This window comes from Actinia tenebrosa, unplaced genomic scaffold (assembly GCF_029948245.1).
Source record: "Actinia tenebrosa isolate PJP-AT-01 unplaced genomic scaffold, QUT_ActTen_1.0 PGA_scaffold4__44_contigs__length_22323623, whole genome shotgun sequence".
Lineage (NCBI taxonomy): Eukaryota > Metazoa > Cnidaria > Anthozoa > Actiniaria > Actiniidae > Actinia > Actinia tenebrosa.
This window is the reverse complement of record NW_028292581.1, coordinates 14,713,557-14,732,639: the sequence shown is the minus strand read 5'-3', so window position 1 is coordinate 14,732,639 and position 19,083 is coordinate 14,713,557. Positions and strand designations below refer to the sequence as shown.

The 19,083-nt window shown below is 38.1% G+C and overlaps 3 protein-coding genes across 4 annotated transcripts in view; 1 reads left to right on the top strand and 2 right to left on the bottom strand.

The window, feature by feature from the left end:
- The first annotated feature begins 29 nt into the window (after positions 1-29).
- LOC116289786 (uncharacterized) lies at positions 30-8,687 on the top strand. Its single transcript, XM_031696726.2, is given in 5 exon segments — positions 30-274; positions 2,206-2,538; positions 2,730-2,990; positions 3,063-3,932; positions 3,935-8,687. Coding segments are annotated over 5 exon segments (4,794 nt in total). The 5' UTR covers positions 30-171; the 3' UTR covers positions 7,162-8,687.
- Positions 8,688-9,702: 1,015 nt separating this feature from the next.
- Positions 9,703-12,229, bottom strand: LOC116289788 (uncharacterized). Its single transcript, XM_031696728.2, has one exon. The coding sequence runs from the start codon at positions 11,913-11,915 to the stop codon at positions 10,386-10,388; it is 1,530 nt and encodes a 509-aa protein (XP_031552588.2). The 5' UTR covers positions 11,916-12,229; the 3' UTR covers positions 9,703-10,385.
- A 902-nt stretch (positions 12,230-13,131) lies between these two features.
- LOC116289789 (threonine synthase-like 2) overlaps positions 13,132-19,083 on the bottom strand; it is a 29,584-nt gene continuing 23,632 nt past the window's right edge. For both annotated transcript variants that reach the window (XM_089036366.1, XM_089036367.1), the window contains exons 3-6: positions 17,476-17,624; positions 17,217-17,342; positions 16,581-16,717; positions 13,132-15,375 (exon numbers count right to left, since the gene is read on the bottom strand). In XM_089036366.1, coding sequence (XP_088892492.1) covers positions 15,159-15,375; positions 16,581-16,717; positions 17,217-17,342; positions 17,476-17,624 — 629 coding nt within the window. In that variant the 3' untranslated portion in view covers positions 13,132-15,158. The remainder of the gene's footprint in view (positions 15,376-16,580; positions 16,718-17,216; positions 17,343-17,475; positions 17,625-19,083) is intronic.

Here is a 19,083-nt window from a genome sequence, read left to right as displayed (position 1 = left end):
GTTAACATTCATATTCATATTGCACTTACTATAGTAATTTTTAAAAAAAACATTCTTAATAATTTTTGAATTCAATTTTTTTTCCTTTTTTCTTTTTGATTTTTCTTTTTTGAATCTTAATTTTAAAACTGTTTTCTTACAGAAATGTGTTAGAAGGTCAACAAACAAACAATGGCAGGGACTGGATCAGCAAGCACCAAAATTTTTCTCCCTTCAACACTTACTCCTCCAACTCCTACACCTAAGACCATTCCTAAGCCAGCAGGAGCACCAGGTTAGTGACATCAATGCAAACAGCTACACCTTAGTGGTAATGTTGCTTATATAAATTATATATTGCATTATATTGCACTATGCATAAACTTTGAACCTTTATATATACACCTACTTGCAAGAAGGTTGTCATACAAGAATAGAACATTAGTAATTTAGTGAGAAAGGAATTCATTAAAAGACAAAAGAAAAAGTTCAGCTTCAGTGATCGTCTTTTTTTTAAAAATATAATTGCTATTCAACTGAATCACTAATGTTCTATTTTCGTATGACAACGTTCTTGCAAGTAGGTGTATATATGTACAAGTATATCCAAGTTATTAAACCATAAATATATCGAAAACAAATTTTATGATAATAAAGTCCTCAAGGAAAAAAGACGCCTCAGTAAATATAAGAGTCAAAAGTATGCCTAGTGTGTTTGATTGCATGTTTAAATATGCCAATAATGTCCATAATTACAAATACAAGATATGCAAGCAACCAAAATCTTTATAAATTAAAAGTGAGAACAAATATAGACAAATAAACAATCTCATTTATGGCAATAAATCTATGGAAAGACCTACCAGCTTATCTCAAATCTTTAAGTACCATTTCCTTCTAAAAACAAGTGAAAGACTAACCTTCTAGATTCAAACAACGCCTGTAATTGTTCGTCACTACATCAATTCTAATTATTTAAATAACTTTTTCAAAAAAGACCTACATCTATTTCCTTTCTATATACTTATTAATATTTTATAATATATTAATTTTTGTGAATGTATATAAGATATTCATTATTTAACTTTTCCTAAATGTTTTATTTTTCTCTCTAAAATATATATTTGTATATGTATGTATATGTATGTATGTGTATATGTCATATATATGTGTATATGTAAGTGTGTATGTATGTATGTATGTATGTATGTATGTATGTATGTATGTATGTATGTATGTATGTATGTATGTATGGAATGAATTATATGAATGAATACTGGAATGAATTAGACTTATCAATTAGACAAAGCCCATCATTAGCTAGTTTTAAAAGAGCTTTAAGAAATTTAAATAGTTTTTAATATCGACACTAATAATTTTTAATTAATCCTATTCATATCTCATATATAATATTTATTTTTAATATTTGACTATTTGATATGCGGACACTGAATGTGTGCAACACTCTGCTCTATTGCTACTGAGCACTGTAAAGTTCAGTGGTAATATGCCTAGCTTCTGTGTTGCACACATTTAGTGTCTGCATTCTAACATTGTCATTATTTGTAAATTTACATTTTTGTTATTTTTTATATATTTATATTTTAGTCTTCATTTTTCTTTTTTGTTATATATTTATTTTAGAGGTCTCTCTTGTAAATCACCTTATGGTGACAGCGATAACCTCAATAAAGATTATTTATCATCATCATGTATGTATGTATGTATGTATGTATGTATGTATATGTATGTGTATATGTATATATATTTATCAAACTTGTTAATAATTCATGAGGAAAACACAACAGATATCACGACCGTGAAGAGTGTTGTAAATCTGAAACAAAATTGTGTTCATTTGCATAAACTTTAAGTTGGATTTTCTTGGCCAGATTCACTTTAATTTTGAAAATTTTAGTGAAACACAAAGGAACTAACCTAGACGTTTGATAAGTAATATACAGTATTCGTGTCCGTGTTGTATCCGATCTATAAACTCTCGGCTACGCCTTGAGTTTGTATATCTAGCTGATACAACACGGCCACTCATACTCTATATATTACATATATCATTGTATTATATATCTATAACTAGTAATAGTGTAATGTTAGTTGTCATATTCATATATTCTTTCTTTTATTTATCATTCCTTCCTTATACCTGTTTTTAAATAACAACATAAAATGGCTGGGGGTTAACTAGAAAACTTATTGGTTATGATATAGGCTCATCTGCTTCCTTTAACTTGGGAGATGATCAGAAAAGATGGCTTGTAACTGGTATTTGTCTCAACAAAGTCCTCCTACCAGCTTTACGAGATTTCGTTGAACCAGAAATGATCAAGCATTACACTCATCTGAGAACTACCCAAAATATTGACAAGCAAAATCACGCAAAACACTTACTTAAAGATGGAAAGTGCAACAGTTTGAATTATGGCAGCATCAACAACAATGAAGTAACACACAGGAAGAAAACCAATCTTTACGACTACGATGTCAAATCTGCAGTTGACTTGGCTAAGCTGTACTTGCAGCCTTTCATGGCTAAATTCACAGGTAAATAATTATATGTCTATCTAGCGTATAGATTTAAAAACAAGGGCAATACTGACAAGAAGCCTCTCCTCACCTTTGAACGCATGAAATAAGAGGTTGGTAGTGATACATTATTTCACTGATGGGTTGAAGAAGAGTAAATGATTCTGACCTATTTAACTTTCTATTTGTTTTTTATCGTCTTTTGACAGGTTTTGATGATACTTGTGATTTATCTGCAGTACTTGGTATTCTCTCTTCTGCTAGTGTATTTTCTACTGCAGTTCAACTGTCGTCCAGTGATGTCCGAAAAGACGTCAGGAATGAATGGGGACATTGTAACTTTGGGCACTGGAATGGAATACAATTTGCGAAGTGTTTCCAGCAGATGGAGTCACTTGTACGAGCTCTAAACTTGTCTAAAGCTGAAGAGAAGCGAATAACTGATCAGCTACAAGACTGGGAAACAAAAGGTACGGATTAACAGGGTTATTCCTAAATTCCCCCCCCCAAGCATTGTTTACTAAATGTTGCTTCATTTCCAGGTTTACAACTTTGTATGGGTAACATCGTGGACGCAGATCTGGTCAAGTTTATCGAGACAGAAGTTGCCCAGCTGAATGAAAATGTAAAACTTCTTAAAAAAAGCCAAGCAGATGAAGCCCTTAGAGTAAGCAATGGCTTGCAAAGTGTCCACGAAGCCCTTGAAGAATACAAACAAGAGATTGAGTCTTTGAAAGAATCTCAGGAAATTATCAGCCGAAGAGTAGACGAAGTGGTTGATAGCACATCTGCTATTGCTGAGACTGTAGGCTGTTTAAAAGATGATCAAGAAAATCTTACTGTAAAAGTTGACAGTATAGAGAAGAACCAAGACACACTAACAAAAAGAGTAGACGAAGGAGACGAAAAGCATGCTTGCCTAGAAAAAAGGGTTGAGGTCTTGGAAACTGCAATAGAAACAAGAAGCAGTCAAGAAGCAGTTATTACTTTTGAAGCTCCCAATCGTATCCCGTGTTTCCATGGTCGTGTTGATGAGCTGGAAATTCTAAACCAGCCATTAGTGAAGAAAACTGCTCCATGCAGTATGACAGCTGTGTATGGACTTGGTGGAACTGGCAAAACCTCTCTTGCTATTGAACACATTTGGAGGAACAAAGATGTCTACAGTGGTGGTGTGTTCTGGATATCAGGTGAAAGTAATAGTCTGTTTAATCGTTCAATGAGGGAAATGGCTCGGCAGATTGGGACGTTTGATGAAGATTTTCAAGAAACATTGTCAAAAACAATAAGTTGGCTACAGCAAAGAAAACAGTACTGGTGTCTGGTGATCGACAACCTGGACGAACTTGAGCTTTCAACTGAAATGTTGAAGCTTATTGGCGGCCACTGGAAACGACAAGCTAAAGGACATATTTGATTACTACAAGAAGAAAGAAAAATCTGCTAGAAGAAGATATTTCTGATTTTTCAAAAGAAAGCTGCATTGAGTTGAAAAATCTTTCAGAAGCTGAAAGCATTGAGTTTATCAAGATGAGAACTGGTAGAACAGGCACTCAAGATGACGCAGTGATTCTTGAGTTGGTTGTAGAGTTGGGAACCCTTCCTCTGGCTCTGGACCAAGCTGCAGCCTTTATCAAGAACGAGAAGGAAATATCATTCGTCCAATACTTAGATGAGTATAAAAAGCAGAAGTTGCAGATATTAAAGAAATCTAAAGCTCACCGTCCAGTCCAAGATGACACGTCCAAGGACAGGATTGCTGTGCATACCACATGGCAGTTAAACTTTGAATATGTGTCTAGGCTGTCCGAAGAATATGGTATTGGTCAGGCAGCAGCTCTTGTTATGGAGGTGTCCGCGTTCCTGTCGCCAGATGATATCCCACGAGAGATCATCAACCAAGGCTTGCCTCCAGTAGATAATGAAGATTTTATAAAGTGTCTTTCCACATCATTTGGAGTCACTTACATAGTGAGTGTGTTGACCAAGTTCTCGCTGTTCCAGACATTCACAGATAACTCCTTCAGTGTCCATAGACTTGTGCAAGAAGTGATTAGAAGTGGAATCAGCCAAGAACACCTGAAAGATGTCCTCCTGTGTGCTTGTAGGATGCTGTGTTATGCGTTCGATAACGCTACGTCACCGTTTGATGTTTGTAAAAGTTTTGAAGGCGATTCCGTTTTCAGCCAAAAGAATCTCCCTTCATTACATTTATGGGGGAAACTTGGTGCTCATGCTTCTGTATTGCAGAAATACATGATCCAGAATTCTCAGAAGAATGATGCGCTTCGACAAGAAGTACTTTACACGGAAGAGTCTGCTATGCTTCTCAACGAGGCCTCGCTGTATTACAGCGTTTGTCATCAGAAAGTTGAAGCAATGGAACTTCAAGCTTCTAAATTAAAGGTGATCACACAATTAGAGGAACTTTCCAGTGAAAGACTAGATCACTTTAGATATTTTGATATTCCGTTGAAAAGCGTTCAATTCAAGCTAATATCCCACTGTATGGCGAACCAGGAGAAATCTCTTTCTATAGATGAAGATGTAAGAAGTTCTTCCGAGAATACAGAGGACAATGTTCAAAAGGCAAACCAGTTGAGGGAAAAGGGTAACGATGCTGTTAGACAACAAAACTACGACCAGGCAATCAATATTTACACTGAAGCAATAGAATATAACAAGGATGATCCTCGACTGTACAACAATCGAGCTCATTGCAAATTGATGCTAGGGAAACCAGAGGAAGCGTTACTTGACTGTGAGCTGTGTCTAAAGTTGGAGGAAAGGAATGGTAAAGCATTGATGAGAAAAGCATGGGCTTTGTACGAGATTTCCAAAACACAAGGAGAAAAGTTGAAAGGAAGGGTGAGAGCAGCTGCTGCTTTTGCGGCATATGTGGATCCAGCAGCCACGGATGGAAAACACTTCAAGGAGATGTTTCCAAGTCTTATATTTGAAGAAATATTAAATCCCTTGCAGCTAGCTAGAACATCAATGCATTCTTTCCCCGGTATAACATTACTTCTTCACGAAGGATATTACGAGTTGCATGAAACAACTATACTTAAAGACGTACAACTTGTTGCTCTCAGCAAAGACGTTATTTTAAAATTTCAGCCGTTACTGATATTGTTTTCAAGCTTTTACGCTGAAGGCATACTTTTTGCAAAAGACGGAGAAATAATGTGCCAATTCAAAGGATCGATGAATCTTTTTAACTGCCAGGTATCTGGTGGCCTTCGGGGCTGTAAAGATTTTCCAGATTGTAATGGCGGACCTGGATGTGTTGCTCCCAAGCCGTGTGACCGAACTGGTAAATTTGGTGACCATCGCGAACAATCTGGTATTGTTGGCAATTCAAGTATCTGTATCACAGGAGGAAGCACTGGCCATATAGAGAACTGCGAGATATCAGATTGCGGTGGAGGTGGAATCCTTTGCAACGGGAATGGGTCTAGTCTGACAGTGAAATCTTGTCGAGTGTCCAGGAATGGAATGGCTGGACTTGAAGCTCGTGAAGGTGGTCGTCTTGTTGCTATTGACAATGATATCTATGCTAATAGATACCATGGCATTTTGATTGGTCCGTTTGCTGGTGAATGCAAACTTGTCAACAACAAAATATTCGAGAACAGCAGGGAAGGAATCATAGTTGTTCGCACAAAGGATCAAGTCGTAGTCAACAGCAATCGGATCTACCACAACCTTGCCTTTGGAATTTCCTTAGAGAGTTGTCAAGTAGAAGTCAAGGGAAACGAGATATTTGAGAATAATTTCTATGGCATCAACGCCAAGACCTTGACCACAGCCATCGTGGAGAACAACGATATTTACAGCAACAAGTGTGGTGGCATTAGTATCGGTGTCAACTTCTCAGGTCGTATCGTTATCAAGTCAAATGTTGTTAGAGATCATAGTGGTCCTTGGATTTTACATGGAGATAATTCTTGTTCTCTACCAGGTTCAATGGCCAGTTCAAACCCCGATGCTACCGAAGGCCTTTTTTATCTCCCAGAAGGTGAGACACGAATTTATACGTTACCTCCGACTGTGGAAGGTAACGAAATAAGGAACAACAAAGACAAAGCTTTTCACCCAAAGGAAAAGATAGAATCAGTTCAAAGCCAATGTGCTTTCTGCCGTAGCTCCAAGAATCTTCAAAGATGTTCCAGATGTAATATAGCACAGTACTGCAACTCAACCTGTCAGAAAAGACACTGGGAAAAACACAGAGCTTTGTGTTCTGCTTTAAAAGATCAGTATTCAGTAACTGTGGAACCAATTAGGAAGTTTTTAACGTCTAAGTGCTTTAGTATCAGAACTTTTGGTCCACATTTAAAAGGAATTGGAAAGGGGCCAAAGCCAGACCCAAAGAGCAAGCGAAGGTTCATCGTCAAAATCCAAACTGGACAACTTAATGGTCATCCTCTTCAAAACCTATCTGTGTACGACAAGAGTCTTTATATTGATGGTGTTATCCAAAGTCCTGAAATATACCACGTGATTATGGAGTGTGGTGTTCTTGGACAAATGCACAAATTCACCAGCAAAAAAGCCTATTTTTATGCAACGTTTGCCGACGGCGGGAAAAAGCTAAAAATATACCTGGGAGAACTAGCTCCTTATCAACAATGGTAATTCATAACTGAGGTGTTCATTATTCCTCTGGACTGTGTTTGGGCATTTATGTGGATCTTCCTCTGGGCTGCGCTTGGGTATCCATTTATCTTCCTCTGGATTGTATTTGGGTATTTATGTTGATCTTCCTCTGGACTGTGTTTGGCTATACATGTTGATCTTCCTCTTATAGTGGACTGTGTTTGGGTATCCATGTTGATCTTGTGGAATGTTTTTGGGTATCTTCGTTATTTGTTGACTTTATAATTTGATAGTTGCCGTTCCTCACTCAGTACTCAGTTAAGAACGGTTAGAATCTATTTTTATTAGGTATTTACATTGGTCTCGCATTGAACAGTCATGTATACGTATGGAAACCTTTATCCCTCTTCCTGGCAAATTCCAAATACATTAACGGCTGGACTGTGTTTAGCTATCCATGTTGATGTTCCTCTAGACTGCTTTCGGGTATCCATGTTGATCTTCGTCTGGATTGTGTTTGGGTATCCATTGATCTTCATCTGGACTGCCTTTAGGTATTTATGCTGATCTTCCTCTGGATTGTGTTTGGGTATCCATTGATCTTCATCTGGATTGTGTTTGGGTATTTATATTGATTTTCCTTTGGACTGTGTTTGGGTATCCATGTTGATGTTCCTTTGGGTCCGATTGTACGAAGGCTAGATAGATCCTATGCAACCTTATCCACTGGATAAATTTATTTGATAACAGCTTCACTTTATCCAATGGATAAGGATATATCCATCGGATAGCGCTATTCACCCTTCTTACAACCGGTCCCTGAACTGTGTTTAGGTATTGATGTTGATCTTCCTCTGGATTGTGCTGTTTGGGTATCCATTGATTTTCTTCTGGACTGTGTTTGGGTATTCATTGTTCTTCCTCCAGATTGTGTTTGGGTATCCTTGTTGTTGTACCTCTTGGATCAAAGCCAACCATGATGCGCTGATGATGACGGTGATGATCCGAAGATGGAATTTCCTGGACATCCCAAACTCAAAAGCCCACTCTCAAAACCTCATCCAAAAAAATTACACAATCAAACCTGATTTTTCACCCATACTCAAAGATTTCAAAAGTGAAAATTTTAAACTGACACTGAAGACCTTTAAGGACGAAATCTCACGCTACTGAGAAAACTTCGAACACTACTGATGGGTAAAAGTTATTGTGTGGGCTTAGCAATCAGAAGTCAATCCAAATTATGTGCATTCATCCTCGGGGCCACTTCAAGAGAGGCTACAAAGTCTAACACACAAAGGTCTGCAAAACAAACTCCTTTCTTGCGATCAAAAAGAAAAGACACCAAAACAAGGAGGAAAAAGGCTCAGGGAATGAGCGCCTTTCAATACTGACATTCTAAAGCGGGAGGGGAAAATACCAATTTAAAGAATATTCGCAAACGCCACTACGCTGTTCAAGTGTTCAAAATATGGTTGGCCAAATGTTGCAAAATTCAACAGCATGTATATTTATATTCAACAAAATATAATTACATTCAACAATAAAATTGTGTTCAAATTCAACCTTCGTTATTTATATTCAACACTTATATTTGCATTCAACTACAAAATTGTGTTCAAATTCTACCTTCGTTATTTATGTTCAGCACATCATATCTATTCAACTTCAATGATACATATTTCTATTCAAGGCTGCCTTCGTTTATCTATACACATTATATAATTCGGCATGCAACAACAACTTGTATCCAACTTCAACCTTCGATTTATGTTCAAGACCAAGACCTAAATACTCGTTCAAGACTTCTTACGTAAGTTCCCGGACATTGGCGAATATTCATTCAACAAAAATTGCTCTAGCCTCTCCTCCCTTAAATATGCCCGCCATCTTGGATTCTGCACTGAAGGGGTGGTACTCGGTGGAACTGACGCTTGCTCGGCCTGCTCTGTCTTCTGGGTAAAATCCAAGATGGCTGTCATCGGACCCAGTCCATCCTGAACGATACTCGTCCAAAATGGCGGATAATTTGACGGAACAGTTTATTGATTGCTTTAGTGATATTTTAGAATTGCTTAGTTATTGCGAGGAGAAGGAAAACTGTACTAGTAAGCCTTTAATTGAATCTACCATTAATCGATTGGAAGTTGCAGTGAAGTTCTTGGAACAAATATAAATCCAATATATATTCATTATTTATCTTGCTTTAGACAATGTTACTATAACCCACAATGCATTTCAGTCTTGGAATACACTATTTGGTATGCAGTATTCAGTATTCAACCTTTCTTGAATTAGCTGTATGTTTATGTTGGAAGCTTCCATCATATTTTTTGTCAGATTCATATGTTCAGGCCATTTAGGGACAAGCTGCCCAAGTTTGAATGGAATTTGGGGGGGGGGGGGGGGGGGGATGAAGGAGATACTGTAACAGTTAGCAATGTAATTAAGGGCAGCATAGTAAAATGTAAAGATGAAGTGTAAACAGGAATCCACATGTTCTAGATTCTGGACTATTTTGGTAAAAAGTTTTTCCTCTATAGCACCTCTCCCCCTTTTATGTAATACTAGGGCAGTCCCTTTGGATTTTGTGTTGTTTTATTTATCAAAATTAAAAACTTTATCATTCTAGCCTCCAACAAAGCCATTCTTACTGTCAGAAAGGGCTGTGATGCCTGTGGAGGAGGCTACTCTCCATTATATTGCCAATGTTCCAGATTATGTTGAAATTAGAAATAAAAAATGAAAACTGTCTGAGTTTTGTTTTAGGAAGGATGTGGGACTTAGTTTATTTTCACACAATTACATTATACTCTTATCTTATTCCAATAATTGTTGTCAAGGGTAAAAGCAAGAATCTGATGACCAAAATGAATGCTAGATTTACTTGTAATAGAAAAAATATATAATTGGAATATATTAACAAATTATGACTATCCAGAACTCTTTTTGGTCATCACCCTCTTGCTTTTAGCCTGAACAGTTCTTTTTAATAGGTTTATACATGGCATTAAAAAATCATTGTTGGGTGCAAAAGGTTAAATCATCAGATCTAAGAGCAATATCCTTGGCATTTGGAGTGACAAAAATGCTTTGTTTCCCAACTTTAATCCATGTTTGATAGCTGCAAACATCAAGATCCATAATAATAGCCCCATTAACTGTTTACCCAGCTCACCCTTCTTCAATGATTTAACATTTTTGAACCCAACAATGTTTTCAATTTGGTGTAGATGCTGAAAACAACCTGCTCACAATTTTTCTCATTGAGCATGATCATACAGCAGATCCTGAAGAAGTGAAACTCCTCTTGAAAAAATGTCAATTCCAAAAGCGCTTGAATTAGCAAGTGGATCAATTTCATTAGCAAGAAGCATGAGTATGTCACTTGGAAGGTCAAAGTTCACATCATCTACCTCGACAGTAGAGAGACCATCATCTGGTGGAAGAGGTGCTCCAGGATCAAAGCCATACCACTCTAAGTCATCTTCAGATACATTTCCATCACCTCTAACGTCAGCCACTGCGCAAAGCCCACTGTTAACTCTGTCAATCATTCCGTTGGACCATATCTGTTCTGGACTCCAGTTCCTCTCAGTCCTAATAGGGTGTTTATTCCAAGCAGCAGCAAAACTTGTAATGGCAGCATTGATTCTTGGAAGATAAACGTAATGAAGCATAAACATATGCAGCATGTTAGTGATATCAAGCAGACCTGATTCTTGCATGGACTGAAATGTGTAGTAGAATAAGCTCCCAAAACATCGAAACACGTCGCGCCACAGACGCTCTATGCGTTGATTGTGTGTAGAATTGCCAACCAAAACAGATCCCCTTCCATTTCCTCGGACTGCATTCATATGTTCCCAGACCAGAACGTTTTCTCCTCCATAGTCCGTACGGACCCGGGAAGGCCATGAATAATTCTGGACACTCTCTAGAAAGAGGTCTTCTACAGTTTCCTTTCTGTTGTTGGAAGAACACTTAAGAAAACAAATTAGCCGGGAAAAACCATCTATGCATCCGTGAATTACAAAACCCCAAGTTATTAAGCTGTGATGACCGTCGATGTGCCATAAGCTGTTGGGGCCAGGTACTGAATAAGTTCTCCTAGAAATAACTGTTGCCCATCTTAGACGAGTATTTACGGGATCAACACGCGCAATACTTTCTCGAATGCGATTTCGTTGGACCTTGATTCCTATATCCCTTAAGTGACCACGAACCATCGAGTAGCCAACAAGACATCCTTGAGCTGTCATGAAAGAATGAATAATGTAATCAAGCTCCCCATTTTCGATATCAGTAAAGCCAATTTTCTTCTCAATACCAAGCTCTCGTACTCGTCGCCATAGAGTCCAACGTGACACGAGTAAGAGTCGAGCTATATCTTTCCAAGTGAAGCCTAGCTTTCTGAACTGCAGTAGGGTGTCTTCTTCGATTTTGAACTTAGGTCTCCCTGGTCCAGTATTTTCACATCTCTCGGGTGGCTGAACTGAGTAGACAGCTAAATGTGTACAGTTCGGGGTGCTTCTTAGCTCGAGTTCTTGCAATTTACGACACCATCTGTGAAACAAAATCTTAAGATTCCTAGCAACTTCGCTCATCTCTTCTTTGCGTTCATTTAGGATGGGTAAAATTTGTTCCAAGAACTTCACTGCAACTTCCAATCGATTAATGGTAGATTCAATTAAAGGCTTACTAGTACAGTTTTCCTTCTCCTCGCAATAACTAAGCAATTCTAAAATATCACTAAAGCAATCAATAAACTGTTCCGTCAAATTATCCGCCATTTTGGACGAGTATCGTTCAGGATGGACTGGGTCCGATGACAGCCATCTTGGATTTTACCCAGAAGACAGAGCAGGCCGAGCAAGCGTCAGTTCCACCGAGTACCACCCCTTCAGTGCAGAATCCAAGATGGCGGGCATATTTAAGGGAGGAGAGGCTAGAGCAATTTTTGTTGAATGAATATTCGCCAATGTCCGGGAACTTACGTAAGAAGTCTTGAACGAGTATTTAGGTCTTGGTCTTGAACATAAATCGAAGGTTGAAGTTGGATACAAGTTGTTGTTGCATGCCGAATTATATAATGTGTATAGATAAACGAAGGCAGCCTTGAATAGAAATATGTATCATTGAAGTTGAATAGATATGATGTGCTGAACATAAATAACGAAGGTAGAATTTGAACACAATTTTGTAGTTGAATGCAAATATAAGTGTTGAATATAAATAACGAAGGTTGAATTTGAACACAATTTTATTGTTGAATGTAATTATATTTTGTTGAATATAAATATACATGCTGTTGAATTTTGCAACATTTGGCCAACCATATCAAAATGCATGCCAACCCACTTGAGGAGAAAGGTCAAAATTTGTTGTACAAACACCACCAAGCCGCTCGAGGGTCCATAACGCAAACTGCTCGAGAGCAAAGGCCAAAATTATTTTAGAATTGCTACTACGTCACTCGAGGGCTTCCTATACAAGCAGTCGATGCAAAGGCCACAAATAAACAAGAAGTCTCAATGACCAGGTTTAATGAAAATAGCAAATATAGCACGGAAAATATATTTAAGTTTGGAAGCGATGAAGAGACTGTGCTTATTATAGGTGGGAGGAACTTTTGAGTATTTGCTTTTTGTCGAGGACAAAACATGTACAAGCAGCTCACCACTTTATAAACGTGCTACGTGAGACTGCTATATAACCAATTCGGAGACACTACTTGGCCGCAAAAGCTCTATTGAATTAAAAATTCCTGACGCAGTCTATGACTACATGTAGCTACTGCTTTATAGGCCAATAATGATAGCAATAAACAGTGACGCAAGATATGATCAAAAAGAAACAAAATAATGGAAAGAATAAACGAAAAAAATAAATGATGAAAATAAACGTCAAAAATGAAGAGAAGAGTTGGTAACATAAAATAGAAACAAATGGTCACATGGAAATTGCAAAAGTGTTCACAAGTCTACACAAAGATTATGAAAACAGACATATGTCATTCAAACTTTAATTTTAACATATTGACTGAAGAAATCAATTATAAAAAGTGTCTCAGTATTCTGCTGGAAAGACTGTCAAAATGTCTGAAAAATCCTGTACGAATAAGCAATAGGCATTGCTTGAAGGTTGTGCTTGGTTGTCGAAGCAAAATAGCATAAAATTATTGTAAATAAAGTAAAAAAATACTTTGAAATCTTGCATCGAGGAAAAAGTTTAGACAATGAAGGACGAAAACCGTAGCTCGGACGTTTCGATCGATAACAAGTCGACAACCGGACGAACGATCACGAAATGATTGGATTGGCTACGAGTATCATCCGAAAATATGTCCACTTACTTACACAGACGATGACATCGACCATATGAAAAAGGGGCGTGTCCCTTGAGATACCTTAATTCATCAGTTATAGAAGACAACGATGCTTTCATTAGAAAGAGTAAATTGAATTAGTGATCTTCTAAAATTTCAGTGTAGTAACTATAAATGATAAAAAGCTACCGTACGGCCGACTTGAAGTGATACATGTATACCAATGAGATCTATGTGAATAGACTGTTTCTTGAAATAGCCGTATGTATGTGTGTATGCATAAATTACGAAAATGATGATTGTGTATGGATTATATTGGCAGTCAACGACAATTTAACCAGTGGGTAGATATATATTAATTTTTCTAGCAATAATCGGCATTGAGAATTTTCGCGTTAGTGCTTTTTTAGTGCTTTTTAATTAGTTGGAAATAAAACTCGAACAGAAAGCTGTTGGGAAATGCAAAAGAGCGTTATAAGCTGGATACCGTACGGGCGGCCCTTGCCGACTTGAAGTGATATATGTACACCTAATTGAAAAAAACGTAGTCAGTCGGGTTCGAGAAGGTCATATCATCGAAGCTAAGACCGAAAAAGATTTTGGGTACTCCGAAATGTGTATTACATTTGCATATAGACATGTAAATATGCACAGTAGAGCAAAGTCGGTCGACCTAGATTAACGACATGCCAAAGCCATGACGCATAAAATGTGCACAGGAAGGGAAAACTGCAATACGCATGATTTAGCATAATTGTCTTCCCATGCTCCCCTTCGGTCTTAGCTTTGATGATATAACCTTTTTTTGAACCCGACGTTTTTTTCAATTAGGTGTATACCAGATAGATCAATGTGAACAGATTGTGTGTATGCATAAATTACAAAAATGATGTTGGGAAATAAAAAAAGCGTTATAAAAGTGATTTAAAAGTGACTGTGCGGTGCCTGCGCGGGAGAAATTGCAGCGTTCATCATGACTATTACAATTTTCTCAAATCTGATTGGTGGCGAAACTGCTATACATTTTCCACTAATCAATCTGGTAGTGTTATACAACAGTTTAGTGCCTATTATTTTGCTGCTTTTACTGACTACATTCACCAATCAGATTATTGATTCAAATTACTATAGCAACATTGCCCTTTCTTTGCATAATAGACCTATCCCGAATTCGTTTGACTGACCACGAAACAATGGTTTGAAGTCGAGACTGAACTTGATTCTTTTATTCATCAAGTTCAACCTCGACTTGAAACCATTGTTTCGTGATCAGTCAAGCGAATTCGGGATAGGTCCATTACATATGTCAAAAAACATAGCTCTTTGATTTAAGAAAGTCACAGTTCTTTTGATAAGAAACGAAGTTTTTTCCTCGGAAATTGTAATAGTTATGATTATATTAAAAATGGTTTATAGGGAGTCATTAAACTTATAGGGAGTCATTAAACTGATGATGGACGATGGATATCGTCCGAAATAGCTACTCAAGAAACTTCTAGTTATTCTTTTCACTTATAAACTTTTAGCCCAAAGAAATATATTCACATTACTAATGGTATAATATGACAGAGTGCAATTCGATCTGTAATCATTAAATTGATAAACAAATCGTACGAAAAATTATCTATGCATCGAACGTAACGTTCGCATCTGCAGGTTTGTTATAGATTATGGCCGCTAGAATATTTAATATGCCGCATTGCCGTTTTTACTTCAGTCCTATTTCAATGATAGTCTTTCTCAGCATTTCTTCCCAATTGTCTCCCTTTTTCATTTGTAGACATTTCGTTGGCATCTTTACTAACCCAGTTATCTCGGGAGGTGGGGTATACGAGATGCTCGCAGCCTCAAGAGACTCCAGGAATTTAGCAGGACTTGCAGTAGCAATGCATACGATAGGTGCCTTGTCCTTAGAATCGTCAGTGCTTTAGGCGTTGGAGAAGACAGTAATAGCTGTGTTAGGATAGTCTATTTACATGATAATGTTGGATGCAAGGCAAGGAAAATATAAAAAACATATATATATATTTAAAATAATAATAATAATTTCCCAAGAGACAGACAAAAGTAAGTTCTTGAAGAAGACAAACTATATATTAGAGCAAAAACACTTGAACTGTGAAATAGAATCAAACCAGTTACTAACAAATAGTCGCTATTTAGATACTAATAGTCGTTATCACTGAGCCAGAACAGTTTATGACACAACAAGGAATACACAAGAGACCAATACAAATATGTTTTTATCCAGTTTTATTTCAAGCAAATTTATTAGAGTAATTAGGACTCACACAAAGGAATACACAAGAGACCATCAATTCTAAATGTTTTTTATCCAGTTTCATAATGAACATATTGGTCTCTTGTGTATTCCTTGTTGTTAGTAACTAGTTTGATTCTATTTCACAGTTCAAGTGTTTTTGCTCTATTATACGTAGCTCAGTTGGTTAGTGCGCGGCCTTCAGAGCTAGAGGTCCAAAGTTCGATCCTCATGAACTCCACGTCTGTTTCGACTTCTTTCTGTTCTGTGTAGCTTTTAATTAGCTTGAAATACCCGTAAAAGGGAGCACTGATAGTAATAGGGGGTAGAGGGCGCACCTTCGAGCGCATTAAGCATGAGCCCTTGGCTCGGGAGATCTGGGCAACCACTCCCCGCGTTATCGAAGTAAAATGAATTACCTTTACCTTTTTTTTTTACCTTCATATGAACCTTCGATCAACGAAGAACAATCAAGAAAGTCGCAAAAAAAAATCTTAACTTGCGAAGAGCAGTTTTCAGAAAATGAAAATCACATTTTTCACCACTGAATTTGTGATTTGTGACAAATATAGTCTTGTGTACTATTTTATGTCAGTTGAAATTCATCTTTAAGAAGTCAATAATAAAAGCGGCCATTCCTTTCTCGAATTCAACGAACATTGATGGTATCCCGCATACAGAACGAATTTCTTTCTGCTATTCAGTGTGAACTGTGATTTCTAAAGTACAAACCAGTGAAAATGTTTTCGTCCGGGGGAAGGGTGGGAGGTTTGACAAGAAAGGTTTTTGAAAAAATTCATTTAAGTCCTTGTAGGAATAACAGAAATTCAAAGGTGAATACTTAGCATTCGTTTGTTTAGCATATTTTACCTGTTTACACGGGATGCAACTGCTACACCGACAGCGCTATGTGGACATAAAAGATACTTATGTGTGTCCCAGACACTTCTCATGGTGGCTAGGGTTGTGTCCTGTGTCACCCAGTCAGATGAAACTATCTGTCCTATCTGAAAGTTATAACATAACGTTGAGTTATTGAATCATTGTTTTTTACATCGTTTCACTTGATAGACGTTTGTCATTCATTCGTTCGTTCATTTGTTCGCTCAATCAATGCTGTCGTGTCCGTTCTCTCATTTTTTTATTCACTCAAGTTATTTTTCATTCCCTGATCCCCCCCACACACACACACACCGTAGAACTTTCTCTACGCCTCTGTTTTCTTAATACATTTTTCTTTCTTTTCTTTTATTTTCTCTCCTCTCCTCTCTTCTTCTCTTTACTTCTCCCCTCTTTCTTTTCATTTCACTTCACTTCCCTTTACTTCACTTCACTTCGCTTCACTTCATTCTTTTTTCTTTTCTTTTCTTTTTTCACTTTACATTTTTTGTGTCGTTTTCTCGCTTTCCTTGTCTTGTCTTTTTTCGTCTTTCTTTACTTTTTTTTTCTGACGAAACTACAACAGTCGGACCACTTAGTTAGTGGCCCTTATGAAAATGTCCTTACTTTTTGCCTCAAGTTTTCTGGTATTTCCAGGACTCCTTTCTCTTCAAACTCTTTCATTAATGAAGCAATAAGTTGTGCATCAAAATCTGAGAACAAGTACATCAACCTTTCCATGTTGTAAGGAACCTGGATAGAATGCAAATTAACAAATAGACAACAGTTTTTTAGGTGTCTGTCCTCTTATTGACGATAAATTGTGTCATCACATTGTCAAAACAGTGTGAATCCATGAGGCGTAGCCGGGTATTGGCACAGATACCTGAATGTCCATGGCAGAAGACCAAGTTTTCACGACCCCAGAAGGCCGAGAAAACTGTCCGGAGCTAAGAGCTTTGTGCACAATATTGTTCTCATTGACTGCACACTGCAGGAGGATGGGAAGCCCCATCTTGTAAGCAATACAGCCAGCTATTGAGAAAAAAGATGCAGATCAATTGCTTCTCCAATAAAAAGTTGGTACACACCACCCTCCACCCTAGCAGCAGTTAGGCGGAGGCGCGAATTGCCGGCATTGTCAAAAATCACAAGTCGAGAAACGCCAGCCTTCCCCGGGGTTTTGGAGGTCGGTTAACCGCCCTACAGGGGGTCTTGCGCGATCCGCATGCAGCGCGAAATGTGCCTAACTGCTGCTCTGTTGGGGTCGCAAATGGAGGGAAAGATATTTGTCGGATATACGATGCATGAATGTAAAAAGTTCGCCAATGACTTTTGCATAATTTGTCTAAGACCTAAAGTTATCGTACCTAAGCCAGAATCCTTTTGGTGTTGTGGTAAAAAAATGCAGATAGAGGAGGACACGTCAGCACAGTGTTACGAGTGTGGTAAGAATATTCGTAATGCGGTGCCAAATGTTACCAAAGAACAGTATTACGCCAATGGAGGTCGCACGAAAACGCCATATAAGAGGTTGAAATACTTCAGGGACTGGATGAATTATATCCAGGGGTTGCATCCGGTGTATTTAGACACGCGGGAGATCGTGGACAATTTGGAAGAGCCCTCGCCGCAAAGTCTACGAAAGACATTGAAAAAATTAAAGCTAGGGAAATATTACAAAGCTATTCCCTATCTTTTGTCTGAAATTACCGGTAGGCGTATTCCTGATGTCCCAGATATGCAAAGGGCCGAGTGGATGTTTTGTCAGCTGTATAAGGATATTCCTTATTACCCCGACGTAATTTACGAAATATTCCAGCAAATAGACCCCAACCACCCCCTATTAGAATGGATTCCGAGAAGATGAAATGTGCAGCCGAAATCCCCCAACGCTCTTTTCGAAGCAGATGTCTACTGAGCGAGTTTTCTTTGGAGCTCCTCTTTTGCCTTCTGATAGATCTGTTTGCGAGATTCCTCGGAAAGATCTTTCACGATGGTTTTTTTATTGCCCGACTTTAATTCGCCGTATTTCTTTTCCTCCGCGAGGATCAAAGAAAACTCCGCGTCGTCTATGCGGCGGTCCCGCAGAGCCTGAGACACCAAGTCGGCGATGGTGTTGGCCTTTGCTCTTGCTAGGGCTATGTGTGTGTCGTGCTTGGATATCTTACCGGACAATTGCTTCATAATGCCTGTCGTAACAGCGGAAACGATGCCACAGGTTGCCCCAACGCCGGCCAAAGGAACGCCAACGACTATTCCAGGTCCGGTAAGCGAAGTAGCAACGCCAGTGCCTGTTAACGCCACGGACATGGAGCCGGAAGTTATCGCGATTTTATGTAGTATGCTTCGGGCTCTGGCGTACTTTTTCCTGACCTCTTCGTAGTGTTTCGCTTGCCCTTCCAAGTAAGCCAGGATTAAGTTTGCTTTATTCAGACGAAAGTTTTCAGCGTTTAATTCGTTAGGACCTGTATCCTTAGTGGTAGCGTGATAA

Coding starts and splice junctions, on each gene's coding strand:
- LOC116289788 (XM_031696728.2), bottom strand. CDS start 11,915: ATGGCGGATAATTTGACGGAACAGTTTATTGATTGCTTTAGTGATATT.